General features: G+C 45.2%; 1 protein-coding gene across 24 annotated transcripts in view; it reads left to right on the forward strand.

The window, feature by feature from the left end:
- KALRN (kalirin RhoGEF kinase) overlaps nucleotides 1-15,957 on the forward strand; it is a gene marked incomplete at both ends in the record, with an annotated part of 667,375 nt that overhangs the window by 293,937 nt on the left and 357,481 nt on the right. For all 24 annotated transcript variants that reach the window (XM_080657248.1, XM_080657225.1, XM_080657253.1 and 21 more), the window contains 3 exons: nucleotides 9,985-10,176; nucleotides 13,745-13,876; nucleotides 14,864-15,094. In XM_080657248.1, the coding sequence (XP_080513374.1) occupies nucleotides 9,985-10,176; nucleotides 13,745-13,876; nucleotides 14,864-15,094 (555 nt within the window). The remainder of the gene's footprint in view (nucleotides 1-9,984; nucleotides 10,177-13,744; nucleotides 13,877-14,863; nucleotides 15,095-15,957) is intronic.

Below are 15,957 nucleotides of genomic sequence, written 5' to 3' on the forward strand. Positions count from 1 at the left end.
GCTGACTCATACCTTTGAGGTCTGCTGGAGCTGAATGAAAGGCATGAAATGGTCTATGAAACCTAGCCCAGATGAGATAACGTATGTGAAAGGGCTCACACTGTAAAGCACAACACAAACATGAAGTATTTGTATTGATAAGCAGCAGCATTGCATATGCCATTCTGGGCTATGGGTGGTAGCCAGCCAGGAGTACGAGATAAGGGACAGAGACTGAGCAAGGACATATAGGCAAGATCTTTACAAAACTGAGAGGTCAGGACCAGGTAGGTAGGTAGGAAGGAAGCGGCACTTTAAAGCAGAGGTCAGAATTCATGATATAGCCAGAGGCCCAGAAATAGGAAGAACTAAAGGATTTCCATCAGCAAGTCCTTTTGGTTCTATCCTCAAAATATACCCAGAATCTGGCCACTTGTTATCACCTCCACCTCCACCACCCTGGTCCACGCTGCCATCAGCTCCTGCCTGGACTATGGTAGCAGCTTCTACCTGGTCTCCCTGCTTCCACCTTTGTACCCTTACAGTCCATTCTCAACATAACAGCCTGAGTGATCCTGCTACAAGTAAAGTACATCACATCATGTGACTTCTGCACTCAAAATGCTTTAATGACTTCCTGTTCTCAGGATAAAAGCTGAAGTCCCTGACCATAGTTTATGAGGCTCTGTGTGGTCTGGACATCAGTTACCTCTTGAATCTCAACCTCTACCACCTACTCATTTGCTCCAATCAGCCTGGGCTTCTTGCTGTTCTTTGAACCCTCCATGGTTATTCCTGCCCTATGGTCTTTGCCCTTGCTGTTCCCTGGAACCTCTTCCTACCTATTCATACACTTCATTCAGGGCTAAGTTCAGGCATGTCATCCCTGATTTCATGGGTGAGTCTGCCCTGACTTCTCTATCTTAAGTAGTGCTTGCTAACGCCATCACAATCTATCTTTAACTCAGTTGTATTTTATAGCACTGAAGTAAAAAATCTTCTTATATATATATAAAAGCCTAATATGCAAAGTATCCCCTCGGGAGTTCCACCTACTGGGAGTTCCATCGCTCACTATGATGTGTGTTGACCACCAGGGGCCAGCATGGAATGAAGGAAGGCCCAGGCCAGCAGCCAGCAGCTGGGAAAGGGAGGCCCCGGCCGGCAGCCAGCAGCCACTGGGAATTGTACCCGTGCACGAATTCACTGGGCCTCTAGTATATAATAAATATTCATCTATTCTCTGACTCCTCTACTAAAATGTAAACTGCATGAATGTAGAAATTTCGTCTGTCTTGTTCCTTGCTTGCACAGTGCCTTACATTGTTGAATGAATAGTTGAATAAACAAATAGGATAGAGATTTAAGACTCTAGCCATAAGGCAATATATTTATTAAAGGGGGAAAGTATTGCCTTAATCCTTAGCTTTCCAGTAGTTCTGTGGAGACAGGGACCTGTTCGTTCCCCAGGATGACTGGCCTTGGGTTTACAAATGAGATGAAAATTATTGCTCCAAGAGGGAGAAGATAAGAGAAGCCCACCTGTCAGGTTCCTGCCCACTCTGGAGCTGGGCTGTGCCCTAAGGCACGCCAAGGGCCCTAATGGGGAGGCCTTCGAGATGTAGAAATTTGTATTGAATTCTCTCTCCACGGGCCCTGTTTCTGTCCAATGTGAGTTTTTTGGGAAGAAATTTCTCATCATCTCTCTTCTCCCTTGAGGGACATCCTTGGCCAGCCCAATTGTTTCACATTTATGGCAAAGTAAAACAGCATTGTGTGAAACAGCAGGGGCACTAGGAGCTAACCGTGGCTCTCCATTCCTTCCAAGTTGTGCAATCATAGGCAAGTTATTTTGTTTTTTCAGAGTCTCCCACTGTAAATGGGGAATAATGACTGTGCCTTTTCTAGGGATGTTGTAAGGATGAGATGTGATCATGCATTTTAGGCACAACATTTGGCATGGTGTTATGCTTTGTGAATGTTTGGCTGCTGTTATTGTCAGGGTTGGGAGTGCTAAAAGAAATAGTTCTTGTTCAGGAGGAGCGCCTCAGAGTTCTCCCCTGCAGAGCTTCTCCAACTTTAATGTACACACATATCACTTGGGGCAATCTTGTTGAAGTGCAGATTCCGATTCAGGATGTTGAGAAGGGGCCTGAGAGTCTGCACTTCTAACCAGCTCCCAGATTATACTGATGCCACAGACTAAGCTCTGCATAGCCAGGCCCTACAAGAGAAAGGGCTAAGGGAAGAAAGTCCTAGTGAATGCATTTTCTTGAAGTCTTATAGCCTCAGATTTCAACCGTAAAGGCAGCCTGAAATTACTACATCACAGCCCAGAAGAGCTGCATTGTTTCCAACCACTCTCTCCTCTGATGCCCCCGAACCTGATTCCAGCTGCCCCCACAGGCTTCCTGTCATATCAGTCCTGCCGTGATATCTCATGCAAAGATACTCACCCCCTCCAAGGAGTTTCACTCAGAACTGAGAAGGAAGAGAAAGAGAGGCTGGCTTCTTTTTAACTTAAATCTGCTCCTGGGTTTCCTGGCCCTGGGACATATGGCCAGGCGCTTGTTTTCATGGCTGCTTAATGGTTTGTAAAGCAATTGCTGGAGGAAACATTGCTGCAGCAAGCCAGGTGAAAGGGACAGTGGGGTTCAGGCCAATGTTATCTTTGCTGAACACTGGGCTGCTCCAGCTCCTTCCCTCTCTTCCCCGACAGTGACAGATGGCTTCCACATGGTTTGACCTACTGTTTGGCCAGATTTGACCAGAGAGTCATCCATCAACTGCCCTATTTGGCCCCCTAGAGGGTACCCTGTGGTTTATGGGAGGCAGGAGTTGGAGTGTTCATTTAGAGCTCATCACATCTCAGCTATTGCAGAAGAGTTTCAAGCATGGACAGCTCTTATCCCAGATGTTACTCTCCCAGTGTCCATATGTTTTGAGGGGGATCAGCAGGTTTACATGGTAAAGTTAAACTAATTAATCATAAGCTAATGCTTTAACAGCTCCAGTACCCAACGTGGGTTTGGTACTAGCAAAGATGTAAGCAATACATATGGCATCATCAATCTGGAGAAAGGAAGTGAGGTTCAGCTTTTTCCATTGCTTTAGTACAGTCTCTTTATTTTCTTACTGATGTCAAATGTTACGACGCCACTGAAAGCTGTATGGGAAAATCTCCAAATAATTCTTCTTATGACTTTCTTTGAATGTGACAAAACCAGACCTTAAATTAATATAAGCTGCAGGGCATGAGAAAAGGTAGCTATAAGCAGGGGGGTCGTGTAAACTGGGAATCAGGAGGCCTGGGTCCAGTCCCATTTCGCCTCTCTCTTTGTGACTTTGAACACATCATTTGATTGATTTCACACATTTTTAAGTATTTACTAGGTGGACTCAAAAAGTGTCTGGGTTTTTTCCCCTAACTGTAAAAAGAAATTGTTACATGAACTTGGCTCTAAAAAAATGTAAATAGTGTGTTCATATTCCTTTCCTTATTAAAACATTATTTGCTCATTAAAACTTGCCTATTTCACTTGCCTATAAATTATACTTTATTTTTAAAAAGGAAAAGCTCTACCAAAGTATAAAGAGATGGGGAAATTTGAGTAGAATAATTACAGCTTTTATAGAATGCAACCTGACCAAGTCTATTAAAATTAAAGGCCCATCAAAATAATTTTTAAAACTAAAAATACTAAATGTATTAAAATACAAAACCATTTTCACAACCCCTAGCATTATTTGCAGAGAAAACAAAAAACAAAAATTAGAAATAACCTTTGTGTCTCAATAAAAAGGAGTTTGAGAAAAACAAAAGGTTAAATATAAATTCCCCATTAGCTCCATCACCCATAGACATTTAATGTTTTGGTGGTTCAGCGGGGATGAAAAGGCCTGGAGGATAAAGTACTGTATACTTTTTCGGTATAATTTTTAAGAAATTATTTTTGCACATATATAAATTATTTTTTAAATCTTCTCTATGTACAAGAGAATTGAGATGAGAAAAGGAACCCCCAGAAATTCCCACTACCATGTGTGTATATCTGGTTCAAAATAAATAGTGACTGATAATATGTGTGTGCTTCCTTACTATACACAATGTTTTTCTCAGCTAAGGCTATACTACTTTTATATATTTTGTTCCTCACATTTTTTCACCATTTGGTTTTCATTTGACCTGAATGATTTTTGCTGAGTACCTCGGCCCTTGGACTGTTATTATCTGGCCTCCCTCCCTTGACTTTTGGGTTTGGGGAGGCAAAGTCTCCAGCGCTTGTTCAGAGGATGGAATCCCTTTCAGGAAAGTGACCCCCATGTGATTGTTGTGCCTCCCCTTCTCCGATGGTCTGATGGATGACAACCTCCATTTTCATCATAATAACTTAAAAGCTGCAGCCCCATTAACTGGAATGGAATTGAGAACCCCTGCCCAGGACTCATTCTTCCCAAAGATGAGACAGCTCTTCACTCATTCTTCCCAAAGATGAGACGGCCTCCCCTCCGCCACTCAGGAGATGAAGATGAGAAACGTTGTCCCTGGACAACAAAATGAAGGGCCCCATGCCAGCCTGGGAAGAAGGTTCTGCTGCCTTTTGCCAAATGGTCAAGAATAGGAGAAGGGCATGGCTCACAGAGCAAGTCACTGGCTGATTCTGAATTCTCTCATCCTTTTGGGCCAAGAAAAGACCAGTGGACAAGTCAGGGCCCCGGACCCTTGAATTCTAGGGGAAGGGCATCTGACAGCAGGGGGTGTGCTGTACAGGGCAGGGGCATGACAAACGGCCAGGGCAGCTTCGCCTGCGGCAGGGACTTTTCCCAGGAATAGTAGGGCACACTGTGGCATGCTCTCTGTGAAATACACTGGGACCTTGGACTCTTGTTGGAATATGTGCTTCTAATTGGAATAGTTGATGTGTTTTTCTTTTTGTTGTACTTTTAGCGAATACTTCAAGTTGGTTTGCATTTAATTTGGAGAGTTAACAACATTCTGTAACTGGATGAGGGAAAAGATATGACATTCTTTGAGTTATTGGTTATATGCCAGGCAATGGACTGGATGTTTTATGTCTCATGTAACCCACAGGAGAGAATGTCTGATTCATAGTGGGAATCTATGACCACAGGAGTGTAAAATTCACACCTGCTTGTAGGAGTGAAGTGAATGGGATTCAAATAATACACATATTCAGGAATTATCTGTTCTTATAAACAGCCCCTGACATGGAGCCAGGGTTACCAGAATGATAACTTACATCACATGATTATTTCTAGAAGACCAGTATCTCTTTCAGAGTATATCACATAAAAAACTTCATCTAAAGAGAAAAGTTATCTGGGTTTTTAAGTAGAAAGTTATCCTCATCTACAAGCAACTCTGCATGTTTTGTAGCCAGTCGGGGCAGCCAGGAGTCAGTCAGGTTCAAAGAGAAAGCCTTTGGCAGGGCTGAAAACTCTCATCAAGATTCTGCCAAGAAGTTCTTTCAGGAGAATGACTCTGCTCCATTGATTTCAGTTCATCACAACAGGAGACAAGTCCTCAGGAGAAGGGGGCCGTCCCATCCTGTGATCTACAATTAATAAACTCAGGAATGAAATGAGAAAACATAGAATTTTGTAGGCAACAAAGCTGGGGGCAGGGTGTAAACGTAGGGGGTATTTGAGTTAGCAAGATTTTGCTGGAATTTAGTTGTTTTTTTCCCATTGTGAGCAAATGATGGGAGGAGAGCCTTTGGGGAGAGGTTGGATGGGGTGGATGAAGCAGCAGACAGTGCTGTGGGAGCTTGCATTCTGCAGGGTAGATAGTGTTTACATCTGGACTGTGCAATACTTTGAGTAACGTTAATAATGATAGCACTTGCATATATGTTGGGGAGGGGATTGAAGTTAACAAAGCCGTTTTAAAGCGAGGGATTAAGAAGACACTCACTAAACTAGAGTTAGTTATATTACTAACTTCTGGCCAAGGAATCAGATTAGTCTAGGCAACTCTGCTCAGGGGAAGGGGCTGAAGAGGAGTGGGGAGGAGAGGAGCTGGTGTGTGGTCACTCAGCTCCAGTGGTGGCCTGCACATGGCAGGGCAGAGAGCAGAGCCAGAGTGAGGGGCTGAGGCACAGGGACTGCCGAGGCTGGGCTGTGTGTACCTCTGTGTGTACTCTTCCCTCGCCAGCCCTTTAGGACACAAAGCACAAGTCAGATCACGTTACTCTTTTGTTTAAAACTTTCCCATTGCACATGGACACTTGAAAGTTTTGAGTTGCCTTTGTTTCTTCAGTTTATACCCCACTTCCTCCAAAGAAGAGGGTTTCAAGAGGGTAGTAGATTTAGTCATCATTCCCCAGGCACTGAAGATAAGAAAGAAGAAAACTGTGACCTCCTAGATTCTCTCTACGTTCAATCTGGTGCCCTCCATAAACAGAGAATGTATCGAGGCCTGGGATGTGTGGAACTGACATTGCTTTCTCAGAAATGGAATGGCTGAGATCATTTAGCTCAACTCCCTCACTTTACAGATAAGGAAGCTGAGGCACAGAGGAGGCAAGTGACATCTTAAGTGAGTGCCAGGGGTGAACCAGCCACTCATGTCTCCTGACTCCTGGCCCAGTGAGTTAGATGCCCTCAATGGATGGACAGCTCTGCAGATGAAGGGAACTGAGGCTGGCATGCAAGGGTGGCAAGGCCAGGCAGGTGGGGGGAGGAGAGGAGAAGGCAGCTGGTAGCAAATGGAAAGGCTATGAAGTGTCAAAATATCCATTCCTACTGGCTGTGTCCCCAGGACAGACTATGTCCCCAAATACTCCTTAGCAGAGGCATAAGTGGTGACACAAAAGAACCACATGGATGGATTGCCCAAAGCCCATGACATGTCATTTGTGCCTAAGGACTGAGCATCCCCATTTACTAAGCCTCTTAATCCAGCTCTTTAACCTTGTTCTTCTTTTTTTAGTCATTTGAGACCTTCTCTGCCTTTTTTTGTTTGGTTTGTGGCTGCAGTTTAGAATCTACCTGCCCATTTGTCTCGGGTTCTAGGCTGAAGGAAAATGAAGAAGATGATGATGGTGAACTTGGGCAATGTGACGTGCCTGCAATGTTCTGCTATTCTGAAAAGGAGCATAGAGGGGGAAATTAACAAGTTCATGAGTCAACGTTATGTTTGTTCCTCTATTATGAGGAAGACTGCCTCTATTTTGTGAAGCATAATCATTTGTTAGTTTCAGTAAAACATTTATCTGCCCACTGATAAGGCAACAATAAAGGCATTTAGTGTGCTAGTTTCTAGAATGTGGAGTGTAAGCTGTGGTCTTTCTTTGTTTGTTTTTAGCTTTCATTTATGATCACAGGCTTTAGGGCTGAAGGGGGCCTTGGAGGACGGCCAGCCAGCCGCACCACCACCCCCTGCGCAGAAAGCCCCTTCCCACCTCCTGGGTTCCTTCCCTCTGATCCCCACAGCAAGTTGCCTCAACCTCTGTCAAAACACTTACTCATTTTCCTTTAAATTACAGTTATTTGAGGACTTTTCTTAAGCCTCAACTGTGACCCCCTAAGGGCAGGAATCCTATCTCATTCCTCTTTGATCTCCCACAGCCCCCAACACAGAGACTGGCCCAGTCTCCATAAATATTTGAATGAGTGACAAGGTGTTAACAGCCTCAAGAAGGCAGCACAGTTAGACATTTCTAATAGCTGGAAAGTTCTTCCTGAACCTGAGCAGAAATCTGCCTCCCTGGGTTCCCTGTGGGGGAGAATGGAAATAGGCTGTGATGACAGAGGGCCAGCCACCCACGAGGTACAGGAGGGACCCTGGACACAGGCTGGTGCCCGGCTCTTATTGCTTTTCTTGCTTCCTGTCTGGCCAAAGAACACAAGGTCTTTTTCCAAGGACAGGAAAACCCAGCAATCCTAGGTAGACCTGGATAAATGTGTGTGTGTGGGGCCAGTTCCAGGATTCTAATCCAGGTGGCAGTGCCCCACCCACACCCCCTCAGCCCACCCTAAAGGTCATCTGCAGACAGTTCCCCCACACACTGACAGCTTCCTGGGTTTCTCTGCCCAGGGTCACGCTCTGACCTGTGAAGTGTGCTTGGCCTGTATGGAGGTCAGGCTGGAAATGCCAGGGAGTTACCCCAGGAGAGACCTGCAACAATGAGCAATGAGCAAACACCCCAGATTCCTCACCTCCTGGTGGGACAGCTCAGAAGAGTGTTCAGGAGGGATGCCCCCCAGTTGCTCATAGCAGTAACCCACTCGTGAACACACCCTTTCTTCATTTTTCTCCCTGTCCTCTTTGACTTCCCCACTCCCTCACTGTGCTTCCTGGGATCCCACCCAAGTAAACTACCTGCCCAACCCTTGTCTCAGGGTCCTCTTTGGGGGAACCCAAATAAGACAAAGACACAATCAGGAAATGTGGGGGAATCCAAATATTATTCCCTTAGAAGACAGGACTTTTAAAATCAGTACATGCCTTTTTTCTTTTCCTTTCTATTTCTAAGTGCAGAGTTGGTTTTTCTGTCAGTTCTATAAATAGAGTTTAATTTTAAATAGAATCTATGTCCTAACTCAGAAAACAGGGCTGATAATGATTTCTAAATCTCTGAAGGATCGTTATTTCAAACAACAAGTCTGATATTCTAGTCCATGAAGGAAATGTACTATGTCAGAAAGATCTCGGGCCAGAATAAAGAAATGAGTGGGGGTCATTAGACACCAGGATGGATTTGTGTCCAAGTGTGACACTTAACCTTTTAAACTTCACGGATATTTTTAAATGAAGAGGGACCTTATCTACCTGGCTCAGGTTTTGGGATGGAGTGCTAAGGGGAAAGCTAAGATGAATGGGTACCATGAGGGATGAGGGAAAGAAAAGTAAAGAACCTCATTAAACGTACCCAGTATTAATGAGCTACTGGAACCAAGAGAAAATGCTGTTGTTGAAGAATATTTATTATCATTTGAGAAGATTTGTAACAAAGATCAAGACTGTACAAGCCACCTGCCACCCTTCTTCAGGCAGAAACTGTGTGAATCAGAAGGGCTCTCTGTGGGTGCCATACTATTGCTTGATTGTTTCGACACCTCAGACCATTAATAGGAGGTAGCAGTTAAAAATAACCATGCTCACTGGTCTTATGTTTGTGGAGTTTTTCTTTGGTCTTGTTCCTTCCCGGAGAGTTTTCTGCTAGCTTAGTATGAAACAACGCACCTGGTGGTCATGAATTTTAACTGGCAATGAATGATGGGAATGAGTGTGAACAATACCTTAAGATGAAAGGAGTCAGCAGGGCCAGGAGAGCCCCACAGATGCCTTTTGGGGTCAGGTGGGGAAATGTCCCTAAGTAGAGATCGGAAAAGGTTCCATTGATCTTATTTTTAGCATGGAAAAAGGTCGTGGCTTTAAATGTTCTCTTTATTTAAACCCCGCATGATGGCCAGTGCTAGCTCTTTTGGAGGAGGGAGCAGTGTGGGGGCAGCTAAGTCTTCACTTGTGATAGGAAGATGTGGAGTTATGGTGTAACATATGCCCTTTGCCCTCTTTGATGTGCATTGCTGCCCTGTTGTAGGTGGCAATAATGCCCCGGGTACAGTTCTCTCCTGAGAAAGAGAGGTGCTTTTGCCTCCTCAGTCTGAGCCATTACTTGCAGAGAGTAACTCTTAGAAGTACCATGCTGTCCCCTTGGCATGACCTCCTAAGATGATAGTGAGGTTTACTGAGGCAGTCCACGCAAAGTGACTGCATTTATGTGCATCAGTAGTTGGCACGAAAACTACTCCAGTCCCCAGAATAAAGAGCCTCCGTTACTGTACCTGCTATCTATAGAAATTTTATCATGGACAAAGACTTACCTTAAGCCCAAAATGGATATGCTATTGTGGCCTATACCATCCTCTCTCATACTTTTTATTTGGGGTAGCTTCCTTCCCCAAATCCTCACCCTAATAGTGCCCAGTGGATGCCTTTCCAGCCTGCCCCACGAAGCGCTCACTCTCCTTTCTTTCCAGAATGCCTACGTCAATATCAACCGCATCATGTCCGTGGCTTCCCGCCTCTCTGAGGCCGGTCATTATGCCTCGCAGCAAATCAAGCAGATTTCCACGCAGCTGGACCAGGAGTGGAAGAGCTTCGCGGCTGCCCTGGACGAGCGTAGCACCATCCTCGCCATGTCCGCTGTGTTCCACCAGAAGGCCGAGCAGGTGAGGCCAAGGGAGCTGCTGGGGTTGCCGTGGGTGGGAAGGGGGAGGACCAGGGGAGGGCCAGGTGGGAGGAGATGCACCTTGTAGAGAGCCCCTCTCCTCTTTGAAACCCTGAAGGCCCTGCTGAGTCATTGCAACTGTAACCCAATCTGCTACTTTCATTGCCCTGTGTACATAAAGGAACAGTGGTGGCTGTGCTTATTATCCAGGCAAGAAGGACCCAGGGCCTGTTTACATTCACGGGGTAGTTTATTGTTGTGTGTCCTTGTGTGGGCTGACTGGTGAAAGTATCAGAATCCTGAGAGCAGGGGACACTGATTTTACATGAAGCATTTGCTATGGGTAATAATAATGTAGCATTAACACTAGAAGTAACAATGATTTGTTCTCATTTACTTACTGGTATTGGCCAGTGACATTACCGACTCCTTTTACAGAGAGGAGCCTTGAAGCTCAGAGAGAGTAAACATCTGCCTGAGATCCAGTGGTGTGCTGGAGCTGGCTCTAACCGGATCCTGGAGGTCTAGTTGTTAAAATTCCAGAAATGTTGTGAACTGGTTGTTAAATATAGCCGTTACTTAAAACTAAATTTACATCAAATATGTCATATTAAAAACAAAGTCAACACATACTCAAAACTCATAACGTCCTAATTATTTTGTTACATTTCATTATCTAAGTTCTTGACAATGTTTATTATTTATTTGGAAGTGTATATCTGTGGTGGAAATACTATATAGTGTGTGCTACCAGTCATCGCTGCCTAACTCTATGTTTGGTGAGGTCACTTGAAACAGACCCAGGGAGGGATTTTACAGCCTGGGAATCATCAAATGCTACAAACCACAGCTTGACCTATTATTTTAATGATTGTCTAGACCAGTGGTCGGCAAACTCATTAGTCAACAGGGCGGCAAACCGCGGCTCGCGAGCCTCAGTTTGCCGACCACTGGTCTAGACTCTAGAGTCTTATAAAATGAGGGAGAAAATATTTAGAAGTGCAAACTAAACTTAAAATGTGCCTTGTCTGTAGCTCTTACACTGTGAATAGCACACAGAATTGAGGAAATAGTCTTCTGATATTCAGAAATGATTATTCCATTCAGCCAAGAAGCCCCTCTCATCACGGATGAACAAGTAATGCTCTGACATAAGTCTTGAGGTATTTTCCCTTTTGTCTTACACCAAAATTGAAACTATTAACCAGCTTTCATGTCAAAACTATACAACTGTGTCACATACAAAAGCATCCTGTGAGAATCAGTTGGCTACATGGAATTTACAATAAAGAGCATTGTGTATGTTATTATTCTGTGTATGTTTTGCATATTTTTCATGTTAGTAAAGTTTATAATACATATGTGTGTGCACATACATATATATGCTGGTGGTTAAACATTTACTAACATACCACTGTGAAATTCACACAATTTACAGACAACTGGAATTTCAACCCATGTGTGTCTAACATTGAAGTCTGTGGTCTTAACCTCTACATTTCTTTCTTTTTATAACATTTGGTAGCTCACAGATAATGGAGAGTTGGACACAAGATCATAATCTTTCCCTCTGTTACCCACCTAATGTGGAAGGCAATATGGGATCATTGAGAGTCCAGGCTTGGTGGACACATGGAGGTTCCCATCGCAGCCCCATGATTACATTAGGCAGTTCATCCCACCTGTCTAAGCTTATTTCCTCATCTCTAATGTGGGATAATCCAAACCTCCCAGCGCGATGGAGCATGGGAGGTGCCTCGTGTGCTTTTTAAATGGCATATTCTACTGTGGGTCTTTCTTCAACATACTCTCCTGGTGTTCTGTATTTTCTTCACTGTGCCTGTTTCCACATGAGACCTTCCAAAGTCTAAAATACTTGTGTCACGAGTCGAGGGCAGCCCGTACATTGAGAGCGATCTACCCACGTGTTTTCTTGTTTGTTTGTTTTTTAAGATGCTAGTGGTAATGGCCAACTGTAGCTGGTTCATTCTAAAGACCATGAGAATATTATTCATATCTAGTCACCTGTTCCATTTCAATCCTATCCGATTGGCAAGGGAGACTCCTGCTTCCTTCTCTATTTTTCCTGAGCTCCCATTTTGTGGGATCTGCTATAGGACTCTTGTTAGAGGATTACAGAGAAATCGCAGGGACTTTAAAGAGGTACCCCCCTCCACAATTGACAAGGAATGTCAAGGTGTTTTCAGGCTTCTTTGTAAAATGGTTATTGGTGTAGCAGAGAAGCTTCTGAGATGTTATCAAGTACATACAGTCTGATGCTGGATAGCACCCAGGACTCTTCTAGAATTGTTAAGAGATGTTCTAATGTAATTAAACACACACACACACACACACACACACACACACACACGCAATGAAAAACCAGCCACACAACCAACAGCCCAGGACTGAAAGCTGATGGTGACACCACGACTGGAGCTCGAGCACTTATAGAAAATGCAGTGGCTGGAGGAGTCAGCTGCTCGCTGTGGTTTCCTTAATTTGGATCAGGAGCCATTTTATTTGTATCTGTTTTTAATGCAGTTTCCTCAGATATTACCACTTCTTCAGTGAAACTCATGAACTATGATTGTCTTTAGCTAGGGGGGAAACACACACCAAACGGATTCAGGCTGTTTTTTCAATGCGTTTGTTTAGGCAGCTGTTTATTGTCCTCACATGGGCTGTTCTAGGCAATGAGGTAAAAAGGTATTTAGGCAGTTAATTTGAATGGTGCTGTGCACCCAGGTGAGAGGAATCACAGACAGAAATATTCCAGGCTGTTGGGTGAAGAATTATTTGCATTTTTAAGGTGTATTTTTTCACCCAATAACTCTGAGTGATTTCAGTTGGCTCGCCCTTTGTGCACAGAGACCCATAGTCCTCCACAGTTGTTAATTTTCATTTTTAAATAATTTGATTTCTGTCAAGATCTATATATATCACATTCCAGGAGCCACTGCCACTGTAGGCACAGTACAGTCTGTCCCCCTAGGCCACCCCTCCCCCTCCCATCCCAGGGCTACTGACCCAGCAGTAGGGATCTTCTTGAGGGTTAATCTCCAATCCTTGTGGGAAACGTCTCTGTAAGTTCCCTGAGGGGCCTGTATGATGTGTTCTTCACTCCTCTTCACAACTCAGTGTCCACACTACAAAGTACCTGTATGGAAACATCCCCTTACATTCAATGTAGCCCCTCCCATGTGCCTGTGAGTGTGCACGGGACAAGCAGCTCTAATGTATACATGCAATGTAGTGAGCTGTTTGCACACCTATATTGCATAGTCAGTGTGTGGATATAACCTGTTGAACATGCAGATGGCTCCCACCCCCAGCAGTTTCGTAATAGTTACCTTTGTTTGTAGAAACCACACTTCCTTACTGGGTCTGACTTCTTACATGGAGTTAATGTTTGTACAATTAAAGGAAAACCTCCACCCTCTGCAGTGGTCTCTGAAGGCTTCCAGAGGTCCATATGCTTCTTCCCAAGGCATCTGACCATCTCTACTGTATAATCGGCCATTGCCCAACCCAGTGCCCACACTGACCCAGTTGGCATCTACTTCCAGTTCTTGTCGGGAGTGGACGCCTGGTGCAAGATGTGCAGTGAAGGTGGCCTGCCATCCGAGATGCAGGACCTGGAGCTGGCAATTCACCACCACCAGTCTTTGTATGAGCAGGTGACGCAGGCCTACACAGAGGTGAGAACCCAGCAGGACACCCAAGGGTCCTGTGTGTGTGTATATGGGTGGGTGGCGACAACACCGGCCTGTACACTGTGGAATATCCTAGGTTGGACTAAGAAGAAGAGAGGTCATTTTCCTCTCTTTGGAGACTCTTGATGATCTTTGGTCTGTGAATGATGGTGTCTCCAGCCAGGAAGCAGAAAAAATGGGGCCATCAGCAGGGATCACATGGGTGTATGTGTGTGTGTGTGCACACCCACACACAGCACTGAGGTTGAGGAACCCAGGAGCATGGATGGTGTGTCCACAATCTTAGGGTCCTCCCTTTACTCTGCATATTCTGGAAAGATGGGGATGTCACCACTTTCAGAAGAAAAAAATGGTTGTATAGGAGGAGAGCAAAAGAAGGATCAATATAGAAGAAAGAAATTGACAAGGAAAGAAAGAAGACAGGAGAGAGAAATGATGATGATGAAGATAGAACTGGTAACCAATCCTAGGTGCTGGGCCCCAGTCTAAGTGCCCTGCGTGTGTTTACTCATTTAATCCTCACCATAACCCTAGGTATGCACCATCACTCTCCCTCTGAGTTCCTCAGGCAAGGAAACTGAGGCCAAAGATGTTAGATAACTTTTCTCTGGTTCACACATCTAGAAGTTTGGGAGCAGGTAGAGGAAGGTGAAGAAGAAAGAGGGGGAGAGGTTTATGATGTCGACATATACTCAGCTTCATTTATGAAAAGTTCTGCTGCCTGACCTGTCAGTGAGTTAGTCAAAATACTTATCAAGTACTATGTGCCAGGCATGGGGTGCCGCCCTGCAACTCCTCTTCCCCAGACTCCCAGGTGCTCCATCCTCCTCAGGGCCGCGGGCTGGGCACCATGGCAGCGCTGGCTGGCCCGTTCCTTGATTGTCATCAGTCTGGGTAGGATTAGCCACCAATTCTGTCTATGCTCTGTCTGCCACTCCACTCCCTTGACATAACCCTCTTCCCTTCCTGCAGGTCAGCCAGGATGGCAAGGCCCTGCTGGATGTGCTGCAGCGTCCCCTGAGCCCTGGGAACTCTGAGTCCCTCACGGCCACAGCCAACTACTCCAAGGCAGTGCACCAGGTGCTGGACGTGGTGCACGAGGTGCTGCACCACCAGCGGCGCCTCGAGAGCATCTGGCAGCACCGCAAGGTGCGGCTGCACCAGCGGCTGCAGCTCTGTGTCTTCCAGCAGGACGTCCAGCAGGTAACAGGTCCCTGTACCCGGCACCCACCCCAGGGAGGCAGACTGCTGAGTCCCTGACCTGGGTGGTCAGGCCTGGGATCGTCTGATTTATGAAGAGAAGAGGGCAATTCAGCCCCAGCTGCACCCCCTCCCCCCTAAAAGAACCATCTGGACTTGTTAATTGCATGCTTTTCTCAACTAAGCAGCCCTATAGAGCTGGCTATCTCACCCTGAGGTTTTGAGAAGGGAGGCAGCCTGAGGAATAGCAATTCCATGCGGTTATATGACATAGTTTTCTTTGGGGAGAGTTTGACCCTCACTCAGGCATGAGCTGTCTGCACAATTCAAAGGCCTGGGGTTATCTGAGCATTGTCAGGGTTGGACCCCACATAAAATGAATTCATTTCTTTATTATGGATGCAGGCAGCCTGCTAGAATGGAGGTTTGGGGTGGGATACAGAGCCTTCAGGGGATTCTTTGGCAAGATTGGACTTGGGAAAGCCGATTTAAAGCATGAGCTGTTGATGACTGTATGTCCCATAATGAGAGATTGTTTCTAGCTTAACCTGTCTTTTTGCATTATTATACCAGTCGTGGCTTTTTCCTTTACCACAAATAATAAAGATATGGTCATGTTTCTAACTTTAAAAGGACAGCCTTGCCACAAATGTCCTTTGGGATGAAATCACCCATTCTTCTCCCCTCATACTTTCTCTCTCTGTCTCCCTGGGGACTCCTGGGGCTTTGCTCTGAGGACTGATATATTGGGTGGGGGAGCTGGTTGGGAGCTGAGGATTGGATGGAGGCCCAGCATCATCTCTGTGCTGGTTCACTGTGAGAGGCAGGGGTGGGGGCACTTGTATTACTAGATCTTTATGTAACCA

Source organism: Plecotus auritus, assembly GCF_963455305.1.
Source record: "Plecotus auritus genome assembly, chromosome: 2".
Lineage (NCBI taxonomy): Eukaryota > Metazoa > Chordata > Mammalia > Chiroptera > Vespertilionidae > Plecotus > Plecotus auritus.